Raw genomic sequence first — 22,405 nt, forward strand, 5'->3', positions numbered from 1 at the left:
GTATTGATATTGTATTGAGAACGCTTCCAAGTCTTGTTTCTTGATCTTCACAAAGGTGTCATCCACGTGGTCTTTGCATTGTGCCTCCCTAACCCTATCCCCTTCCCCGAAACCCCTCCCCTCTCTCTCTCTCTCTCTCTCTCTCTCTCTCTCTCTCTCTCTCTCTCTCTCTCAAAACCTAACACGGCAGCGGAGGATGGCCAAGCACCATTGAGTCTGGTTCAGTCCAAGGTTTCTGCCCTATTAAAGGAAGTTTTTACTTGCCACTGTTGCCAAATGCTTGCTCATGGTGGGATTTGTTGGGTCCCTGTAATTAATATTATAAAGAGTACGGTCTAGACCTGCTCTATAGGAAAAGCGCAATGAGATAACTTCTGTTATGAATTGGCGCTATATAAATAAAATTGAATTGAATTGAATTGAATCTTTGGTCAAGTACAGACACCGGCTTACAGAGAGCGCATTAACCAGACAACAGATTAAAGTTTCAGTTTGGTGTTTTGGCAAGTTACGCCATTCACATTACCTATAGAATTTTCCTATAGGTAAATGTAAAGGATGAAAATTCATTTAATTCATTAATTCAATTTATTACTAACAGGTCATCCATATGTGAAATGCTTTGGTGGCCACTTAACAAGAAAAGGATGCAGGTCTCCTGAACAGCACGTGAGTGTGGCCAGCTTTCCGCCGCCACTCCATTAGCTCCCTGTGGTGTCCTCCACTCGACTGCGTGACCGGGCCAGCCCTGATCAGGTCTGCTCCAGTTCTCTTTGGAGCATTGTTGGTTTCAGTTAATCTAGATTAACAAATAGACACAGACAGAAACTAAACCAAAATACTTCAGGGGAGAGGGTTGTCATTCATTGTCACGGTCTCAATGAAAAGTTGCTCTCTGAGTTCATCTGCAAGACGCTACACTCAAGCATCCATCTCTCTACTGTCATATTATTCTCGAGAATGACAACAAATTACAACCTGTGACCATGACAAATTTAAAAGGCTAAAGTTCAAGTTTGACATTTGCTAGTAATTTGGACTACAGTTAAAGTCTTTCTTGATTTTGTCAAAAATCTGTGTTCACATATATGGACTAAAAGTAGCTGGCTCTCCCTTCCCTCTTACAAGCATGAAGCTTGCAGGCATGTTTAGTGGAGCACAACTATCTAGTTCATTTCCTCAGCACTGTGTTTCCTGTTTTCAAGTCTTGGTACTTCATTAAAATGAAATCATATTGAATGGGGAAGCTGTTTGTTTAAAGTGCTTTTTGGTTATTGTTAGTTTACAAACTTTTATTTAGTTTATTATTTGGTAAATGTTATCAGGTACACAGCAAATATACGTAGGTAAATCTTCATTATGAGCATTTAATTGTGATAATTACACCAACAGATCATTTTACAATAACCTGCATGTTCTCATCTAAAATCATAATTAAAACAATCTTAAATTATAAATCTAAGAAAGGCATTTGTATTTGAAAATTTGAGATGAGAGCTGACAGCGTTGTTGAAGTTGCTGTTGATCAATAACCACGATAAATAATATTTGTACATTTGGCATGTGAACATACATACCAATGCACACATATAAACCAATGTGGTTGCAGTGAGATATTAACTTCTTATCTTGTCTGGGTATACAGACTGAATAACACGTATAAACTGAAACATGCACAGCATATGTTCTTTGTACCATTTTTAAACAAAAATCCAAAGTACCCTACAAATTTAGAGTTTAGAAGAAAAATAAAATCAGTTCAAAACCCTTTAATTGTTGTAAAATGTGGTAAAATATTGTTTCTCCTGAGAGCTGAGGATTGTGTTAATATATGCGCCAATTAGGTTGTAATGTTCGATTAGGAACCAGTGTTGGTTTGAGTCATACCTTTCTTAGCTGTATGTAAATCAGCCACTAGTGTCTGTGTCAAAAACTCTGAGGTTGGGGTGTGAAATGACAAGTTCCTCTTCCTTCGCTTCACAGGGCCGGGCCTCCACAGTGTGTGTGCTTCTCTCTGTCTTTGCTATGGACTGTACCTATATGGACATGTGGGCTGAGGGACTGACAGGGACCATTTTATTGCACAATGAGTACTTGCAGAATTTGTACTTGTATTATTATTTTCACAGTGGGGTTAGTATTAGTACTTTTGCTTAAGTAATGTACCTGAATACTTCTTCAACCTCCGCACCTTAACTGCACCTACGTTACCGGCCGAGCCTTCCCTTTAAGGAAGGTGGCCTTGTGGGTAACCAGCAGTGTTGTTGTGAAAGTGAGCCTTTACCTTACTTTAGTCAATCATAAAGTGTGTAGCTGAGCTCAGGCTGCAGTATAATAGTTACTGGACGGCTGTGTGTTGTGTTTGCTGCCACAGAAAATAAATAAAAAGTCCCTGTTTATGTAACGGTGCTACGGTAAGTACAGACAGTTTGGTATTTTGGCAAGTTACATTAATTACCTATAGAATTTTCCTACCATAGGTGAATGTTAAGGATAAAAATTCATATAACAACTCAGCATTGCTGTTTTTTAGTATTACTGTCTTTTTTTTTATTACTAAATTTTATGGGATTACTGTTTAATACAATACAATGCAACTTTTTTGTTCCCCGTAGTGGAGACTTGAGGGTGTGTTGGACTGAAGATGGGAACCAAAATATAAATAAATGATGTTGTAACATGCAGAGAACGTGACTATGTAATTCTGCCATTTCTTCTGTATGAACTGCAGTTCCATAGAGACACTGAACTACACTTGCATGTGTTTCTTTTGTAAATGCTCATGTTTCAGCACAAAGGTTGTGCATGACACACCAGTCGCAGTTTACATTACATTAAATAAAATATAAATTTCCAAGTATGATATTGCAGAAGCACAGTTTTGCCTTAAAAAGATTTTTTAAAGCACATAATTTAATATACTAGATCTGTGTGGAGATGAGAGTTGTTGAAGTTGCTGTTGATCTATATCACTTCTAGTGCCCTGCATATGTGATAGAATTGTTCCTTGACATTTGAATAAACCCAAGAAAGGAGGAAGTGTTTCAGGAAAAAAATGCAGTGTTTCTATGCACACAACAGTTTTCTACCCTCTGCTCTAGCCTGTAAAATCTCATACAGAGCTTCCATTTTGTCTCGGCCATGGGGAGCACACAACAGAGAAACTTGTTCCATTTGATCATAGGTGAGAAGCATTTTCTGAAATTCAGCAATTATTTCTCTCATTTACATTTTTCAGCATGTTCCAGGTTACAGCATATAATGAGCCATGCCATCTTTTTCTCTCCTACAGTCTCCCTTCTTTTTACTTTATATTCATCTGCTTCAGGTCAGTGATATTTTCTGTGTGCTGTAAAATTCTTGTAGTTTTACATTATAAAGTTCTGTGTAAATAATAATATGCAAATATTGTACATTACATTTTTTCTTTTGTTAGACGGTCAGGTCAGATTAGCTGGATTTGGGTCTACTCTGTGCTCTGGAAGAGTTGAAATCTATCACAACACCACCTGGGGAACAGTGTGTGATGACAACTGGGACTTAAATGATGCCAAGGTGCTCTGCAGACAGTTGGGCTGTGGTACGCCACTGGGTGCCCCTCCGTCAGCCCACTTTGGTGAAGGAACTGGACAAATCTGGCTTGATGAGATAGACTGTTCAGGAAGTGAAAGTTCTCTAACCGAGTGTCAACATGAAGGATTTGGGACACACAACTGTGGACACAGTGAGGACGCTGGTGTGATCTGTTCAGGTGAGAATGTCAAATACTGTGAATTCAACCCTTTTTTCTCGACAACTTTTTGTTTTTGTTTTTTCAGCTTTATCAGTCTAGATTTGTCAGTGTATGTTTGGCACTGCAATTCAGGGTTAGAGCTGGTATGGTAACCACACTCTGCAGCATGATTTCAGATTTGAAGAACAGAATTTCAATTATGAAATGTTGCTTAATCCACCATGAATATAACTGTAATCTAAAGAGAAATATATCCATTGTGCATCCTATTGTGACGCTGGCTATACTTTATTGATCCCCGAGGGGAAACTCTTTTGTTACAGCAGCTCACTATCACGTCAGTGCACACAGAGATAGACGTACTAAGCAAAAAATATAATACACTATAATACAGGTCTTTAGGTCTATCGCATTCATACTGCCAGTGTGGGCCGATTTCTTACTGTGGCCTTAGTCATTTATTTCCTCAACTGTCTGTTTGAGTGAAGTTTATTATATAAATTCATGAAACGTGTAGTGAATGTGTCTTACAAAAATGTAGAAATAGTTGCCATCATGAACCCATGACAAACAAAACACACATGTTCTATCCAAAAACTGCCTTCTGTGTTCTGTGCCTAGGTGTGCCGATCAGATTGGCTGGGTCTACTCAGTCCTCTGGAAGAGTTGAAATCTATTATAACAACACCTGGGGAACAGTGTGTGATAACAGCTGGGACTTAAATGATGCTGAGGTGGTGTGCAGACAGTTGGGCAGTGGGACGGCTCTGAGTGCCTCTAAATCAGCCCTTTTTGGTGAAGGACCCAAACAAATCTGGCTCGGTGATGTGGACTGTTCAGGACATGAAAGTTCTCTAACTGAGTGTCAGCACGGAGGATTTGGGACACACAACTGTTCCCACAGTGACAACGCTGGTGTGGTCTGTTCAGGTGAGAGAAATGTTGGATCACTTACAGTTTGTCAAAAAAGTAAACTTTTTTACTACGTCTTTACAGCTATATCATCAAGTCATTGTCCCTTGCGATGTGTGTCTTGCGCAATCTTACGTTGCATCTGTATGTATTGATTGAGGACTTCCAAATGTATTAATGTTCAGGTTTTTGAGACATAGTCATTGTGCACTTTATAGTCCACAGAAGTGTAAGGTACTCTAACAGGTTGTGCTCGAGTGGAAGTAAAGCAAATTATATTCTGACATTTTTTTAGATATGTTATATTGGTTGTATGTCCTTGACTACATGCTCATTGTCATCAGTGTATTCCTGTGACCTTTGTGCTTAATGTCTGCCTGCAAAGCAAATTAACTTCGGGATAATTAAAGTTGAAGTTGAAACTATTTAGTTGTTGGCCACATTTAACTGATGACTTGTAAAATCATGTGTTTTACTAACCGTTACAGCTGTGTTGATTCGTCTTGTATTGTTTTCCAGTAAATAAACTACAACACTTAGACTCTACAGCCATGCCAGCAGCTCTGTGAGGCTGTACTTAGAAACAGCGGAGCTTCAAGCTAAATTCTAATATCAGCTTGCTAACATGCACACAGTGACAATGCTTACATGCAGTTATAATGTTTAACATGATCACAATCATTTTTATTTGATATGGTACGTGCTCTAGCAGGTCGGTACATGCCAAACTTGAAAAAATATCACTAGAAAAGTTTTATTTGTTCATTTTTAGCCAGCACTATTTGACATTGCAGTTCAGGGTTACCACTGAAAAAGACTTTCATCATGCTTTTAGTATTAAAAGGACAGAATTCCAAGGGTGAAATGTCACTTTACCCAGCCTTTAGCCTACCATGGAAAGATCTGTAGCATACTCAAGGTAGCAAGTGTGGACCTACTTTACAATCTGTGGCTAGTCTGTTTGAGTGAAGCAAAGTATGCAAAAGAATGATTGTTGACACAGTTGCTGTCATAAACTAATGGAAAACATGAAAAACACATGGTCCATCCAAAAATGGTATGTCTTACCATATTTTCTTTGTTTACTGTGCCTAGGTGTGCCGATCAGATTAGTTGGGCCTACTTTGTGCTCTGGAAGAGTTGAAATCTACTACAACAACACCTGGGGAACAGTCTGTGGTGATGGCTGGGACCAAAAAGATGCTGAGGTGGTTTGCAGAGAGTTGGGCTGTAGGACGGCACTGAGTTTCCACTTTGCTAAAACACCCAAACAAATCTGGCTCAGTGATGTGGACTGTTCAGGAAGCGAAAGGTCTCTAACTGAGTGTCAGCACGGAGGATTTGGGAATCACGGCTGTTCACACAGTAAGAAAGCTGTTGTGGTCTGTTCAGGTGAGAAAACGTTTTGATTGCTCTTCTGTTTTATATAATAAGCATTAATGATTCCAGTAATGATGATAATAATAATTACAGGCATACGACAACGCTGATCGCTTGAGATGAATCTGTATAGAGACAAAAAGCGCTAACTTTTGTGTGCAAGTCATTCAAAAGGTCTACACAGTATTGAGCTGCGATCACTGGCATGGAATGACTCTGTGGCAGAGACAGACAGGGTTACACTGGGATATGACAACATTGAATAACAATAAATTTAACTGAGACGAGAGACGAGAGCTGTGTCGTACAGGAGTACGGAGACGATCTGGCGCTGGTTGTGAGGTAGAGCCAGGTAGATATACTGTGGAGACTGATTGGATGATGAACTTCAGGTGTGCCTCTGCCCAGGCCGGGACACACACACACACACACACACACACACACACACACACACACGTATTTTTTGCCCCTTGAACTGATTTTTAGGGGCATTTACTAAACTCTGAAATATACATAATAATAGTAATGTATAATTATTACATTATATTGTCAAATAAACAATCAATTTGTGGCACAAAGATTTGTTTTATTTGAAAAATAGTGAGAACAGCAAAAAAAAAAAAAAAACAAGTTTCTGAGCATTCAAGGGCACTTGTGATTCAAGCTCTGATCATTTCTGACCCGGCCTCTGTCATGCTGCCGCCGCAATTTCTCTTCCCCCTGTCTGCTGAAGAGAATATCAATGAATATCAATGAATTATTGAGAACTATTACATTTTCAATGGTTCAATTCTGGGACCAATATTGTTCTCCTTATACATGCTTCCCTTGGGTGATGTCATCCGCAGACATGGTATTTCTTTTCATTGTTATGCGGATGACACACAGTTGTACCTCCCTGTCAAGCCCACTGACCTTAGTATGCTGAGTTCTCTGCAGGACTGCCTGTCTGACATAAAAAATTGGATGTCGATAAATTTTCTTCAGCTCAACTCAAATAAAACTGAAATCCTTGTTATTGGGCCCCAACACATCACTAAACAAATACTGCCATCCACTGGTAACCTGTCACAACATATCAAGCCTGTTGCACGAAATCTTGGTGTCCTGTTTGATAGCAATTTATGTTTTGAGCAACATATCACTAAGCTTGTCCAATCATGTTTCTATCACCTCAGAAACATTGCAAAAATACGATCTATTTTAAATCTTAGTGATGCAGAAACTGTTGTGCATGCTTTTATCTCCTCACGCCTTGATTATTGTAACAGCCTGTTCACTTGTCTTAATCAAAAGCTCTGACACGACTGCAGACTGTACAAAACTCAGCTGCTAGGCTGTTAACCAGGACCAAGAAGTATGACCACATCACACCTGTTTTAGCCTCTTTACATTGGCTCCTGTTTGTTTTAGGATTGATTTTAAGATCTTGTTGATTACTTTTAAGGCTCTTCATGGCCTGGCCCCAGATTATATTTTAGACCTTGTAATCCCTTATGAACCTTCACGTAGTTTGAGATCTTCGGGCAGGGGTCTCCTGTCTGTTCCTGAGTCCAGGATGAAAACTAAGGGGACAGAGCTTTTGCTATCAGGGCCCCGAGGCTCTGGAACAACTTGCCCGAAGAAATTAGGTTGTCTGAGTCAGTGTCTTCGTTTAAATCTCGTCTCAAAACACATTTTTATCTGAAAGCATATCCTGATTTTACGTGAACTGGCTGTTTATTTTACTGTTTATTTTATTGCTTTTCTGTATTTCATGTGTTTTATTTCTTTATATTTCGTCATTCACTGTGTTATTTTATTTTTCTTGTTGTGAAGCACTTTGTACTTTGTTTTGATAAGTGCTCTATAAATAAAGTTTTATTATTATTATTATTATTTTGACGGAGCTTTTCTATTTTAACCAGCGCAGCTTTTCTAGCCTTTCCGGCACTGGTTTAGCGGCCCAGGAAACTCACAGACCAATTGCATGCACTTTAAATCATCTCACGCGATGCTACTCAGCCAATCAAACCTCAAAATTTCTGATGTGCATTGCGAATAGAGAAATAATTTCACATGGCGTGCTCTAAAAAGAGAAAAGTAGACAGTGGAAACAGAGCTTTTAATCAAGAATGGACAGACCCCTACATGTTCAGTCTTCCCACAGGCAGTTCAAAACCAGTATGTCTCATATGTTCTGAGACCATGGCGATTATTAAAAGCAACAATGTGTTGAGCAGGTTAACAAGGGAGATGGATTTTGGTCATTTCGCCCCCTCAAATCGCCTACTGGTTACGGGTCCCAGGGTTGGTACCTCAGCAACAATAAAGAAATCCTAGAGAATACAGGTCAGGCTCAGCAGCAATGAAGACATCTTCTAGACTGCATCTAAAGTTACCTTATGGATTTCAGCCCATAATGGACACTTAAATGCATAAAATGTCCATGAGTCTAGTTGTTTTCCACTTTTCCACAAAATACATTCATAGCAGTTGACTTCACACATTGCCAGTGTACTTATCACAGTATTCAACTTCAAGCAACACTCTTGTAAACATTATGACCTATACATAAGTGATTGAGAGCAACTATAATTCCTTCCTCATGTGTCTTGTGTTACTTTACTTCCAACCAATGTGTGTTTTCCTGCCTGTGTGATTGTCTGCCCACCTGATTAGTTTCACCTGTGTCTAGTTATCCTTTCCTCACTTGTGAATTTAGTCTGTGTGATTCCTTTGCTCCATTGCCAGTTCATCCTAGTTGCAATGCTGGTTTCTGCCTTGTGTTTTGGCCACCTGGACTGTATCGTCCCCTCTGCCTGTACCCATTTGTTGCCTGTGTACCTGCCTGCTTGTTTGGGGTGTGCTGGTGTCATTATTATTGTGGTTGTACAAGATGAATAAAATCACAACTTGTTTCACTGATTTGTTTTTTTTTTTTTCAGCAATCCTCCCAAAGCCCAGCATCTACATAAATCCTGTTGGTGAGGTTGCCTGGGGTCAGAATGTCAGCATCACTTGTTCAATCTCAACTCCAACTCAACAGCTTTTACATGGAACATTCACTCTGAACCAGACCTCAGGCTCATTCAGTCAGAACCAAACATCAAGTACCAACTCTGCCCCCTTCAGCATCCTTAAAGTGGACTTTTATAACGAGGGATTGTATCAGTGTCAGTATTCTCAACACGTCAGCTCGCCCCTAAGTGATTCTGTCAAACTCTCTGTTACTGGTAAGAAAAGTAAATAAGAACACAACAGTAGTGTAGCTTTAAAACTTGCACTTTAAAACCAGGCTTGAAAGGTTTTACATCTGTTGACAGAGTACCTGCTTTAGTGTAGCTGGTGTCCTTATTATAACAATATTCAATTAAAACGACAGCATGGATGTTTGTCCAAACTGCTTGAAACAACAGTGTTTCAGTGTCAAAGCAGGAAGTAGTGTAACATTCCTTTTAGCACAGTGAGAAGGTCACAGGAAGCAGGTCGCAGTGAATGTAAGGGTGTACAAGTGTTTTACTTTCACTCTGGAAACTGAGTGACTTTCCTAATTATGAATGCCTTTTTCTCTTTTACACTACTGGTAAGTTAATTTCTCAACTGAAATGTTTGTGCTTTTAAGATTCTGTGCCAACGCCAGCCCACAACTTGACTTCAGTCATCATGTAAAGCAAATTAAATAAGCACATATAGACAGACTGGCTGGAATTGAAAAGGATAGAACAGAAAAAAGTTCATATTCAAGCAGAAAACAAATGTATTGTAAATATATGATAGGAACACAAAATTAGTAAATCACAAAATAGAAAAATTTTAACCCTTTTTCACCTGAGTCACTTTGAATTTGTTTAAAAGTTATTTTTCATTAAATTTTATTATTTTTTCCCCACTTCATTCTCCTTAACCAGACTAATGAAGCTGAATTCTTGCATAGTTATTTTAATCATTATTTTAAAATACTTTACTAATGTTTCATTGCATAGCTGAAAACATTTAGCAATCACTTTATACACAGTTTTTAATTCATATATCATTTACTTAACAATAGTTACCCATTACTGATTAATTTCTACAGGTATTCCTTTCAGGCTGCGTACAGCCCCAAACAACCTTTACCAATAAGGTAGGGCAGTCTCTATAGCCTGAGAGGACTCAGAGCACTCTCCACACTACACTACTGCTGTGAGCGCACGGTAATAACTCAAGGCGACTTGTAATGTATCAGCGCAGATCTTCTCTCATTTGGACTAATGATGGCAGGACAGTTAGAGAGACTTTATAAGAATAATCGACCTGAAACAATAAAAGTGAGGGGGACAAAAAGAACATTTGGAAAGTGAGAGGGATATTTCCACCCCATCCCCATTAATTAAAATGTCTTTTTCATATTTTTTTTCATTTCATCCTTGTAAACCAGATTAATGAAGCTGAATTTATAGTTCTTTTAATAATCATTTAATTTATTGCTTAGTTAATGATAATTACCCACAGTTACTCTTGTGGCACACTTTTAACTCCAACTCCAAATACATTTCATCACGTAGCTTCTCTATTCTAAATTAGACATGTTCTTTTAATGTTAATTGATTACATTGTGTATGAAGATTAGACTTGGTGTGCACTGTTTTTCAGAAAAGTCTAGCTTCTTTATCTTGTTTTCTCTCAGTGCCACTGCAGCAACCCAGCATCTCCCTGACATCTCCTAACAGAGGGCTGGTCTGGAGCTCTGAAGGTGCAGAGGTCACCAGGGGTTACAGCTTTGTCTTCACCTGCTCCATTACCTCCAGCTATCCTGAAGGCCGTTTCTTTCTCATCTTCTCTGGTTCCAACATCACCGACACAAAGCCAGCAGTCAGCCACTCGGCCTCCTTTAACTTCCCTGTAGCTGAGCATGAACACCAGGGCAACTACAGCTGTGTGTATGAAGTCACACTGTCCTCAAGGAAATTCACTTCTACCGAAACAGCACCAGTTAGTGTTGTCATTAAATGTAAGTAGACTGTACATTTTTAAGCAACGTTCTAATTTGTGGACAATAGCTGAAGGCCACAAGACTGATGGCAACATGGTTAACGTCATATAAGCTACTGATACTGTAAACTTTTACACACTTCACAGAATGTTATTGCAGATCAGTTAAGTTTTAGTTCACCACTGAGATTCTTCAGCCTCCAGAGCGAATGTCACATTTGGCCGAGCGTACACCCCCTGGACAGTGATCCAAAGGGAAATATTGTGACTGCCTGAGTGAAAACATAGTACTGGGTTATTATCCGCCATCTGTGCACAATCAAGATAGTGGCCAGAGTCTAAACCTAAATCAAAATCTAGTTTCTGTCTAGAATCTACTTTAAACAGTATGCAGACCCAAAGGGTTCAATATTAGATATATTAATAAGAGATAATAACATAATATAAATAAGTGTTTTTTTTATTTCATAATCCTAATTTTCTTCATATTTCTCTCTTAATCAAGAAAAACAGTGCAGAACTATTCAGATCAATGTAACAGCCAAATACATAACTGGCCCTGGCAGGTACAGCAAATCAGTTGTAATTGTTGGTATATTGAAATCTAGGGATCTAACTGAGGTTGTTAATTACAGTAAAGGCCTGTAAGCATGCTTCCTGTTCTATCTAAGGTTGCTGAAATGGTCTTTTTTTCCCCCAACACTGGCATTATACAGCCTATACAGATATTCAATAGGTCACCTTAGTTGCAGCGACACTGCTGGTACATTCCTTAATGAAAGGTAGCAGTTGCCGTCACAACTGAAACTGAAAGTATCTAGCACTCGTTAAAAGTATGTAGCACTTGTTGCCGAAACATGGATAGAAAGAGAAATCCTGTGGCCAGCAGTGCAGAGAAGGTGTGCCCAAATCAGAAAAAGGTGTGCTAAGATTTATATAAGCAGTCTGCAGGTGATGATGAGGACAGGGGCGAAGGGGCAGAAACATCAAAGAGGAGTGAGCAGTGAACAGGTGCTTTGTCATACTTACTTTGTCATACGTGTGCTGTGAACTAGCCAAATTAACTAACAAACTAAAAAAATGTTTTTGTTAACCTTGGGGTTTCAATGCTAGATTCCCAATGCAGGTTTGACCATTTCCAAGGTTTAACTATTCAAACTTAGTGCACAAACATTTAGAGAAGTTTATGCTAAATAAAGTGTTTTAAAAAATGGTCAACTTCAACTGTAAATGGGTAAAATAAATATGTAATTTGGTAATTTTCTTCTAGGCTACTCATCAATTATTTTTTGCATTATAGCCTATAAGGCCTAATGTTTGATAGCCAGCCCGGCAATACAAATTATTTACTTAGTACTTACTCTACAGGTGAACATGGCTCTGAACAAGAAAGGGAAAGGATGAAGGAGTAGGGAGCAGAAACCAGCAAAGATCCAATCAGAGCTTCACTTTTGAATGTTATTGTGTGACTGTGAAGTAAATTAGAGCACAATACACCATTCATCTAATCAGGTTGGACTACTTCATTCAAGTTATTTATTGTTGCATTACAATAAATAGAATGAATGGCAATGTATGTTGCATAATACACCGCATATGTATTAGCCTATGTCAAGGTGGGACTATACATCATGAATTTAATGAATACGACAATTTTTTGATGTTTATGTCAGACAGTCCAAATGATGTCTGTTGCATGCATTTTTAACAAACAGATGAGTCAGACAGGAAAAGTTTAGAGGAGGTCTTTGCAGGTACCTCTATGGAGATAGGTATGTGTGACGATTATGTAGTGTGAATATAGTGTGCTCCTGTAGATAGAGTCTGCTGTTTCTAATTCAGTTTTGTGTTTAAGTCAAAGAGGAAGTGCCAAAGAGCAGATGAGTGAACAAGAAATTAGCCTCACAGTGTCGTATAGTGCCGCGGTCAGGTTAATATTGGAGTGAATGGACGACTGGAGCAGTTCCTCTGAGCGTAGAATATTGCAGCGAATAATTTTACATTGGAGTTAAATGAAAGCCCGGTGCATCTCATACCAGCTAAACCTAGGTTAGGCTAAACCTAACCATACTTTTAAGTGACGTTATATCATTTCTAAAGGCGTCTCCCTCTAACGCCATAGGGCACCTTGTGTGTGTTTATACGACGCTGAGGGGCGTGACAAAACGTCGGTATTTGACTCCCTGGGAATGACAACACATTGCTCATACAGACGCTAAAGGGTACCTCGTGCAAAATATGGGGCTCATTTTTTGCTTCTTGGCATTTCCTCATTACACCAGCCAAAGTATGATGAAATGATGGCTATTTTTAAGGATAAACTGTTAAATGTTTTTCTCTCCTAGCGCCTTTGTTACTGCTGGTCTCCTCAGTAGCAGGTGGGGGCCTGCTGCTGCTCCTGCTGGTCTTGCTGGTGGTCTGTCTAGTCCTCAGAAGAAGACGACGAGCCAAGCAGCCTGGAGCTTTCGTCCAAACTCACTGTGTGTGCTGACCAGGACATTATACTAGTACATTATAAGACTAACTGTTGCACATTTTTAGAGATTTGAGTTAATATTTATGACAAATTTGTTCTGATGCTTATGTTTCAGTGACTGTCAGGAACAGTTATGAAGATGACGAGGACGAGAGGGACTATGTGAATGCTGAGCCAATGGGCACCATGAGGACACAGACAGAGCAAGTAGGAGGAGTGGAGGACAGTGATCATGATTATGAGGAAGCGGATATTGCAGACAAGTCCATAAATGCTGCAGAATTTTTTCTTAATATAGAGGACAACAGAGAGGAACAAGTAGATGAAGAAGAAAGCAGTGATGATGAAGAAGACTATGTAAATGAAATCCAGCCATTTATTGAACAAACTGTGGACATTTATGGAGAAAATGAGGATATTTATCAAAACATTTAAGTTTCTACTGGCCATCAGTGTCACATTGATTATCATGGATAAAGTTCTCAACTATTGACCAACTGCCAAAAACATTTTTTATAAACTGTGATACGGTCAATTAATCAGTTTAACAATTTACAACATCCATTATTTTGAATAATTTCAGCCTGCAGACAGAACTCAGAGGCTCCATCCTTTCACACAATTATGTCTTTACTGTACATGTGGTCAAATATTCTTTGCTAATATGTAATGTTACAAAGTAAATATATAGTGTAGTATAGTGTATGGCATGGAAATCTTTAATGTTGAGTCGGTGTGTACATATGCAAAGACAATGTCGGACTCCGTAGTTTTCTCTGGGCCCCTGCCAAACCTGACCAGTTGAAATTGAACATTTAATAGTCTTTCCACAAAATCCTTCATTATTGGACCATTATTTAATAACTTTTGAGTTCCTATTACTGGTCTAAATGCCATAAACAGGCAAATAGGCAAAAACTCCTACTCTAGATGTCTATCTGATAGTGCTGTAGCTAAATTTAAGGAAGCGATCCCATCTGCATTTAATTCTATGATATGTCTCGATATAACAGAGGACTCCTATGCTAATTTCAGCCCCTCCCAAATTGACCATCTTATTGATAGTGCTGCAGGCTCACTGCGAACGACACTCGATTCTATCGCCCGTCTAAAAAAGAAGATAATAAAACAAAGAAGGTTAGCTCCATGGTATAACCCCCAAACACACAAATTAAAGCAAACATCTCAAAAACTTGAAAGGAAATGGTGTTCCAACAACCTGGAAGAATCTTGTTTAGTCTGGCAAGATCTAAATAATCTTAAAACCAGTGCAACCTACAACTCATCATTAATAGAGGAAAATAAAAACACCTCCAGGTTTCTTTTCAGCACTGTAGCCAGGCTGACAGAATCACAGCTCTATTGAGCCATGTATTCCTATAGCCCTCAGTAGTTAATGACTTCATGAACTATTAGAGAAAAAATTCATCACGTCCTGCCCTCAACTGGTACAAATTTATCTTCAAACACAGGAACCTTAGAAACAACTGTAAAACCAGATATATATTTTGACTGCTTTGCTCCTATCGACCTTCTTCAAGTAACTTTGACGATTAATTCATCTAAGCCATCAACCTGTCTCTTAGACCGCATTCCAACAAGGCTGCTTCTGGTGGTGGTAGCCTGTACAAACAGGCTATGTACCACAGTCCTTTAAAGTATCTGTAATTATACCTCTTCTTAAAAAAAACGAGAGTGTTTTTCCAGGGGTTTCTGCCAACTATAGACCTATATCTAACCTTCCCTTTCTCTCTAAGATCCTTGAGAAAGCAGTCGCCAATCAGTTGTGTGACTTTCTAAATAGCAATAGTTTATTTGAGGATTTTCAGGATTTAGAGTGCATCATAGCACAGAAAATTACAAATGACCTTTAAATTGCAACAGACAATGGACATGTCTCTGTACTTGTGTTGTTAGATCTTAGTGCTGCATTCGACATCATTGACCATCACATCCTATTACAGAGGCTGGAACATTCAATTGGCATTAAAGTAACCGCACTAAGCTGGTTTAAATCCTATCTATCCGATCGATGTCAGTTTGTACATGTTAACGGTGAGTCCTCCATGCACGCCAAAGTTAGTCACGGAGCTCCACAAGGTTCTGTGATTCTATTCACCTTATATATGCTTCCTCTAGGCAATACTAATACTATTAGGAACCACTCCATAAACTTTCATTGATGATGATACCCAATTATATCTATCGATCAAGCCAGATGAAACTAGCCATTTAGCTAAACTTCAAGCATGCCTTAAGGACATAAAAACCTGGATGATCTGCAATTTTCTGATGTTAAACTCTGACAAAACTAAAAGTTATTGTACTTGGCCCCAAACACCTCTGAGACACATTATCTAAAGACATAGCTGCTCTAGATGGCATTGCCCTGGCCTCCAGCACCACCGTAAGGAACCTCTGAGTTATCTTTGATCAGGATTTATCCTTTAACTCTCACATGAAACAAACTTCAAGGACAGCCTTCTTTCACCTACATAACATTGCAAAAATCAGGCACATCTTGTCTCAAAATGATGCCGAAAAACTAGTCCATGCATTTGTTATTTCTAGGTTGGACTATTGCAATTCCTTATTATCAGGCTGCCTGAATAAGTCCCTTAAGACTTGTTGATCTAGAATGCTGCGGCACGTGTACTGACAAGAACTAGGAAAAGAGATCATATTTCTCCAACATTAGCTTCTCCACACTGGCTCCCTGTAAAATCCAGAATAGAATTTAAAATCCTTCTCCTCACCTACAATGCTCTTAATGGTCAGGCACTAACATATCTTAAAGATCTCATAATACCTTATTACCCGACTAGAACACTGCGCTCCCAGAATGCAGGGTTACTTGTGGTTCCTACAGTCTCCCAAAAATTAGAATGGGAGCCAGAGCCTTCAGTTATCAAGCTCCTCTTCTGTAGAATCAGGTCCCAGTTTGGGTTCGGGAGGCAGACACCATCACATTTAAGAATAGGGTTAAGAATTTCTTCTTTGATAAAGCTTGTAGTTTGGGCTGGCTTGGGTGAGTCCTGAACCATCCCTTAGTTATGCTGCTATAGGCCTAGACTGTCGGGAGACTTCCCATGATGCACCTCTTTCCTCTCTCCTCCTCTCCCTCTTCATCTGTATGCATTTTTATCCCATTACTGCATGTTACTAACTTGACATCTTCAATTCAATTCAATTTTATTTATATAACACCAATTCATAACAGTTGCACTTTTCCTATAGAGCAGGTCTAGACTTTACTCTTTATAATATTATTTACAGAGACCCAACAAATCGTACCATGAGCAAGCATTTCTCTCTCTCTCTCTTCTCTCGCATCTTCTCTCTCCTGTAGTTTTGTGCTTTCTCGTTTCTCTCCTCTCTCCTCCTTCTTTCAGCAGTTATTTCTACCTCCGGAGCTGCAGAGACTGGATCTGTGGTTGTGGGCCACCTGCTGACCCTGTGTTCCTGCTCAACAACTGCTACAACAACTGTTGTTGTTATTGGCTTTGTTACTATTATTGTTGTTATCATTCCTATGAATGTCATTCCTATTATTATTAACTTATTATTATTAATAGTACCACTACCATTACATTATTGCTATTTTAAAATTCTAGGTGGCATTTGCATTGAGCTTCCCTCTCCCCTCTCCCCTCCCCTCCCCCTTCTCTCTCTCTCTCTCTCTCTCCCCCAAAACCCAACATGGCACCGGCGGAGGCCGCCCACCATTGAGTCTGGTTTCTGCCTCTTAAAAGGAAGTTTTTCCTTGCCACTGTCGCCAAGTGCTTGCTCATGGTGGGATTTGTTGGGTCTCTGTAAATAATATCATAAAGAGTACAGTCTAGACTTGTTCTATAGGAAAAGTGCAATGAGATAACTTCTGTTATGAACTGACACTATATAAATTAAATTTTATTGAATTTAAGTAACAACTGTCAAACATCTTGGGCAGATTTCTGTGTTTTTAATGAATGATGTTGAAGACTAAGCAAGGCAAGGAAATGTTATACAGCATATGTAGCACATTTACAAGTAAACTTAATATGCTTTACATTAAACCACATATAGCGACAAGTAACATATATAGAATATTGCAAATACATGAAAATGGATCCATAATAAAATAATACACACACACACTCAGGATAACCAATCATAAACATGAAAAAAATGTAAAGTTCTGATTTTAAGTCTGAGTTGTGATTGGATTGTTGTCTGTTAGCCGGTAGGAAAGCTACGAGGGAGCCAAAACATTAAGTGATACAGGCTAATAATGGACTTTGAAGTTCATTCTTTATTGCTCTGGGAGCCAGTTAAGTGATTTATGTGTTGTAGTAATATAAAATATCTAAACATTGAGAAATGAGTTAAGTTTGTTGCTTCATGTGGAACTCCCCCCTTCTCCCATGAGACAGATAATTAGTCGAATTAAAAAGTGATTGACAACTGGTTCATGCAGCGTATTGGTGAAATTAGTTTTTGATTGACAGAGGATTGTAAGCCTCTGATTAGCCAAATTAAAAAGAGATTGACAGTTACCCCTCCCATTCCAAGTCTCCAGTCTGCAGAGATACCCTACTCACTGAAGCAGCTTTGTTTTGGATCACACTATCTTCCTTGTCAGGAACTGCCCTACTCTGCTTCTGACTGGCTAATAGTCCTTACCTAGGTAATGCGCATGTGCAACTCCCAACAAACATCGACTGGAAGTGAGATGCCTCAGTCGGTAGCTAAAACTTTTTGAAAGTTTTTTAAAAATTAAACCATGTAAATCTTTCTGGTACAAACCCAAAATAAAATTATAAACCTTAAAAATTTGCATAATATGACCACTTTAATGCACCAACAAGTGAGCACTCCAAGTGACCCAAATCAAACACACCCATGATGTTGTGTGACCTGTGCAGTAGGTGCATGCTTGGTTTGGCTAAATGCTGGATTCTCCAGGAGCCTTTTGCGTCCTATTATGACCTTCTACCTTCAGTTCAAAATGTTTGAAAACTTTAAGGAGTGCAGTGGGTCCAGAGAGGCTGAGTGGACTGGTTATAATATGGACTGAGAATGAACAAGCAGAGAATTGAACACCACCAAACTCAATGATAATTATAAGTCACTTTCCACATGAGAGCACCAGCAACCACTGCTCTGCCTAGCAACAAAGCATATTGTGTGTGTGTGCTCTGCGGCGAGCACAAACTGTGCAGTCTCTCCTTTGCTTCAATATGTGCGTTTGTGGCCTGGAGTTGCTGTGTAGTTTATTTTGTTTAGTGTCAAGCTATTTCATTTATATTGCTTAATATGCTTGTTGCACCCACCATGGTGAATAATGGAAAAAAATTAAAATAGACTACAATGTCACAGTTATTCCTCATATCAACAAACCCACAGAGAATGATCACAAACTCTACAGTTCCCTCAGCACTACGGAGCTTTTTTAGCCTCTTTCGGCTCATTGTTTCGGTTTTACGATTTCCTGTCAGCAGCTGTTTTTCCAGATGCAGTTGCCAGTGTTTTTGCCGGAATGTGTGTATATTTCTTTGTTCTGATGCCATATGTCTCACGGCCACAAGCATGAACCCACGTGGTCAGAAACAAAGGAACATGTGAAGTGGGAGCTTTAACGTTACTCCCCGCAGTGTGGTTTGTGTTTAAGGCCAAATCGAAGTGATCTTTCAAGTTAGAAAAGAGGATAGTTAGTTGCATGCAAGACCCTGTGTCTGTGAACATCACTAACATCAACTTAGCATGTGGCTACCAAATTGACCTATTTAACAGATGAAAACACATCACAACAATAAAACATTAATGAAAACGCATCAGTAACATCACATGTACAAAAGTTAACTTAATTGTACCTTGCAAACAAACACCACAAGATGTTGCGTCCTGCTGTTTGGAATGGGCAATCGTGGAGCATGCCCATCCCCCAATGGCTGGACACTTTTTGCGGATTAGCGCTTTACACACAGAACAGATTGTTTACAGTTTGCTGATTGTAACAGATGCTCATGTAAGACCTTTTACGATTCATTATCATTTGAATCATGTTAAATGACTTAACAAACGGACAAGTTTGTGTTAGCATACGTCATAAAGACAACAATGTGCTCTGTGTTGCTCCTTAAATATTATCCAACAAATAAATCTCTGTCTAATGTACACATTAAGGCTGATATTTCACTCACCTTGTTAGGGATCACACCGGGAGTGGTAAGCGGAAAGGCGGTGGGCTTGCTGTGCTGGTCAACAACAGATGGTGTAACCCTGGTCACATTACTATTAAGCAGAGTATCTGTAGCCCGGACATTGAACTGTTAGCTGTGGGACTCCGGCCATATTATCTGTCACGTGAATTCTCACATACCATTGTTGTGGCTGTTTACCCCCCCCCCCCGCTAACATCGGCATGCAACGGCATTCACACCGCCATAGCACAACTCCAGACTCAACACCCGAGTGCACTCATATTAATCTCGGTTGACTTCAACCATGTCATTGTTTCAACAACACTGACTAATTTCACCAAGTATGTGAGTTGTCCTACTAGAGGACACTCAACCTAAGATAGTCCATTGCTATCCAAATAACAAACCGTGAGTAACAAAGGACATCAAAGACATCCCGAATGCCAAGAGGAGGGTCTTTACCGACGGTAATAGAGAGAAGGTGAGGGCAATCCAGGCTGACCTGAAGGTGAAGATCAGGGAGGCCAAGGAGAAGTACAGGAGGAAGCTGGAGTGGAAACTCCAGCAGAACAACATGAGAGAGGTCTGGAGCGGCATGAAGAGCATCACTGGCTTCAAACCAACTGGCAGCAGAGGAGTTGAAGGCAGCTTGGACAGGGCCAGCGAACTTAATCTCTTCTTTAACAGATTCGACACTGGCCCCTGCTCATTCCCCCTCTAACTCAGCTGCTGTCTGCCCTCAGACTCCTCTAAGTCCACTGCTCCACCCTCCTCCATCTTCCTGGGAGAGTCCTAATTCCCCCTCAACTGGCTCTCAGGCTAATGGCCCTCTCCAGACTGATGACTCCCCCCCCTCCCCCGCCTGTAATCTCTGCTGTGTGCCTGACTACTGACCAGGTGAGAGGACAGCTGATGAAACTCCATTCAAACAAGGCTGCAGGCCCTGATGGTGTTTGCCCCGGGGTACTAAAAGCCTGTGCTCCAGTGCTTTCAACACCATCCGGCAAGCCCTGCTGGGTGAGAAGCTGGCAGCGATGCAGGTGGATGCCCCCCTCGTGTCCTGGATTGTTGACTACCTGGTTGGCAGACCACAGCATGTGCGTCTGCAATACTGTGTGTCAGACAGTGTGGTCAGCAACACTGGGGCTCCTCAGGGGACTGTCCTTTCTCCCTTCCTCTTCACCATCTACACCACAGACTTCAGCTACCACACGGAGTCCTGCCACCTTCAGAAGTTTTCTCATGACTCTGCTATGGAGGGAAGTATCAGCGGTGGTGATGAGACTGAATACAGGGCTGTGGTGGGTAACTTTGTCTTTTGGTGTGAGGAGAACCATCTGCAGCTCAATGCGACAACGTCTAAGGAGCTGGTTGTAGACCTACGAAGGGCCAAGGCACCAGTGACCCCGGTTTCCATCCAGGGGGTCAGTGTGGATATTGTTTTTCTTTTCTTTAATATTGGACTTCTTGAATTGACACTGTGTACACTGAGCAATCTAAACAAACAAAAATTCACAATTATGACAAATGTTGTGCAAATTATTGAAAACTTGAAAACTCCATATTGAAAACTTATAGTAGGCCTATAACCATACAATATCAGCACGCATATCAGCATTAAACTGCCCAGGACAGCTGCAGACCATTAGTTCAGTGTTACATCCAAAGACAAAGCCAAAATACACATTACATTCATTGAACCTGAATGTGTATTCCACCTCATTAGTTTGAAGAAACCAACTCACCCAATTGTAAATGTCATTCTCCATGCCAAGCCAATAGTAATGGAGTATGATGGCACTGTGGGTTTTCTCCACTCCATAGTGTCTACCAAAATGACTGCAGTGAAACTCCTCAAAGATTGATTTGGCCTCTTCTGCAGTGGACAAACCTGTTTTTTTTGCACCTGCACATGTAGTACAGGTCTCCATCTGATGTTTAAATGTAATAATATTAGATTTATTGAGTGTTTTACCATAACATTTGATTGTTTTCTCAGGTCCACATGGCATGCATCCTTACCCTTTATCCTGAAAGTGTCAGCTCTTCTTTTCACCAAATGTTTCTCCTTGCTGGTTAACCCTTCAATTTACCCTTTTTCTGCACCTACCTCCACCTACCTACTACTGCTCCTGTCTACTCCTACCTCTGTCTACCCACTAACCCTCTTCTCTACACACACAAATACAACCAGATACACAAGGAAAAGAACAAATGTACACAAACCACACGGCAAGACACAAACAGATACAACAAACAAATACTATAACTGCCTCTCTCTAATACACACAAGCACTCACCCTCTATCACTCACAAGGACAGCCACTCTGTCACAATCACACACTATCATGCAGTATAACTATATTTCACACTATTTCTTATTCTCACTGTCTAAATGCTGTCTAATTGCTTTCTAATCACTGTCCAAACTCTTCCCAAACCCACACAAATAAAGTTGTAACATGTGGATCACACTTATACAGACTATTCCAACCCCTAATGATTTTAGAAGGCTACACCTGTGCGTAGTTACCCAGTGTCATTGCATATTTGCAAATTGAGAAACAGTCATGTCTGATCTGGATTAATTAGTAACCCTGAACCATTTTAAAGCTATGTTGAAATCTATTGAGTCCAAGTTGTCTGTGTGCAAATGTTTTATCTGATCATTTTACTCAAATCTGTGAATTTACTGTTGAAACTCTGTGTTGCTGCTATTCTTGGCCAGGCCCCCCTTGTAAAAGATATCTTGGTTAAATAAAGGGTAAA

The 22,405-nt window shown here is 39.8% G+C and overlaps 1 protein-coding gene across 3 annotated transcripts; it reads left to right on the top strand.

Moving 5' to 3' along the window:
* The first annotated feature begins 1,866 nt into the window (after nt 1–1,866).
* Nucleotides 1,867–14,154, top strand: LOC122869244 (deleted in malignant brain tumors 1 protein-like). 3 transcript variants are annotated; one of them, XM_044182039.1, is made up of 10 exons: nt 1,867–2,414; nt 2,616–3,184; nt 3,293–3,328; nt 3,437–3,751; nt 4,355–4,663; nt 5,741–6,037; nt 8,953–9,240; nt 10,674–10,997; nt 13,324–13,458; nt 13,570–14,154. In XM_044182039.1, the coding sequence occupies exons 2-10, from the start codon at nt 3,142–3,144 to the stop codon at nt 13,887–13,889; spliced, it is 2,067 nt and encodes a 688-aa protein (XP_044037974.1). In that variant the 5' UTR covers nt 1,867–2,414; nt 2,616–3,141; the 3' UTR covers nt 13,890–14,154. The 3 variants fall into 3 exon arrangements, with proteins under 3 accessions (XP_044037974.1, XP_044037973.1, XP_044037975.1); XM_044182038.1 differs by having other exon boundaries at nt 1,867–3,184; XM_044182040.1 differs by having other exon boundaries at nt 1,867–3,184; nt 13,324–13,485; nt 13,570–13,700.
* The last annotated feature ends 8,251 nt before the right edge of the window (nt 14,155–22,405 follow it).

Source organism: Siniperca chuatsi, linkage group LG21 (assembly GCF_020085105.1).
Source record: "Siniperca chuatsi isolate FFG_IHB_CAS linkage group LG21, ASM2008510v1, whole genome shotgun sequence".
NCBI classification, from domain to species: domain Eukaryota; kingdom Metazoa; phylum Chordata; class Actinopteri; order Centrarchiformes; family Sinipercidae; genus Siniperca; species Siniperca chuatsi.

Excerpts from the sequence above, each read along its gene's own strand:
- LOC122869244 (XM_044182038.1), top strand. The coding sequence starts at position 3,142 with ATGGGGAGCACACAACAGAGAAACTTGTTCCATTTGATCATAG. Across the intron at positions 4,664-5,740 it reads CGCTGGTGTGGTCTGTTCAG|GTGTGCCGATCAGATTAGTT; the intron begins GTGAGAGAAATG and ends TACTGTGCCTAG. Across the intron at positions 6,038-8,952 it reads AGCTGTTGTGGTCTGTTCAG|CAATCCTCCCAAAGCCCAGC; the intron begins GTGAGAAAACGT and ends TTTTTTTTTCAG.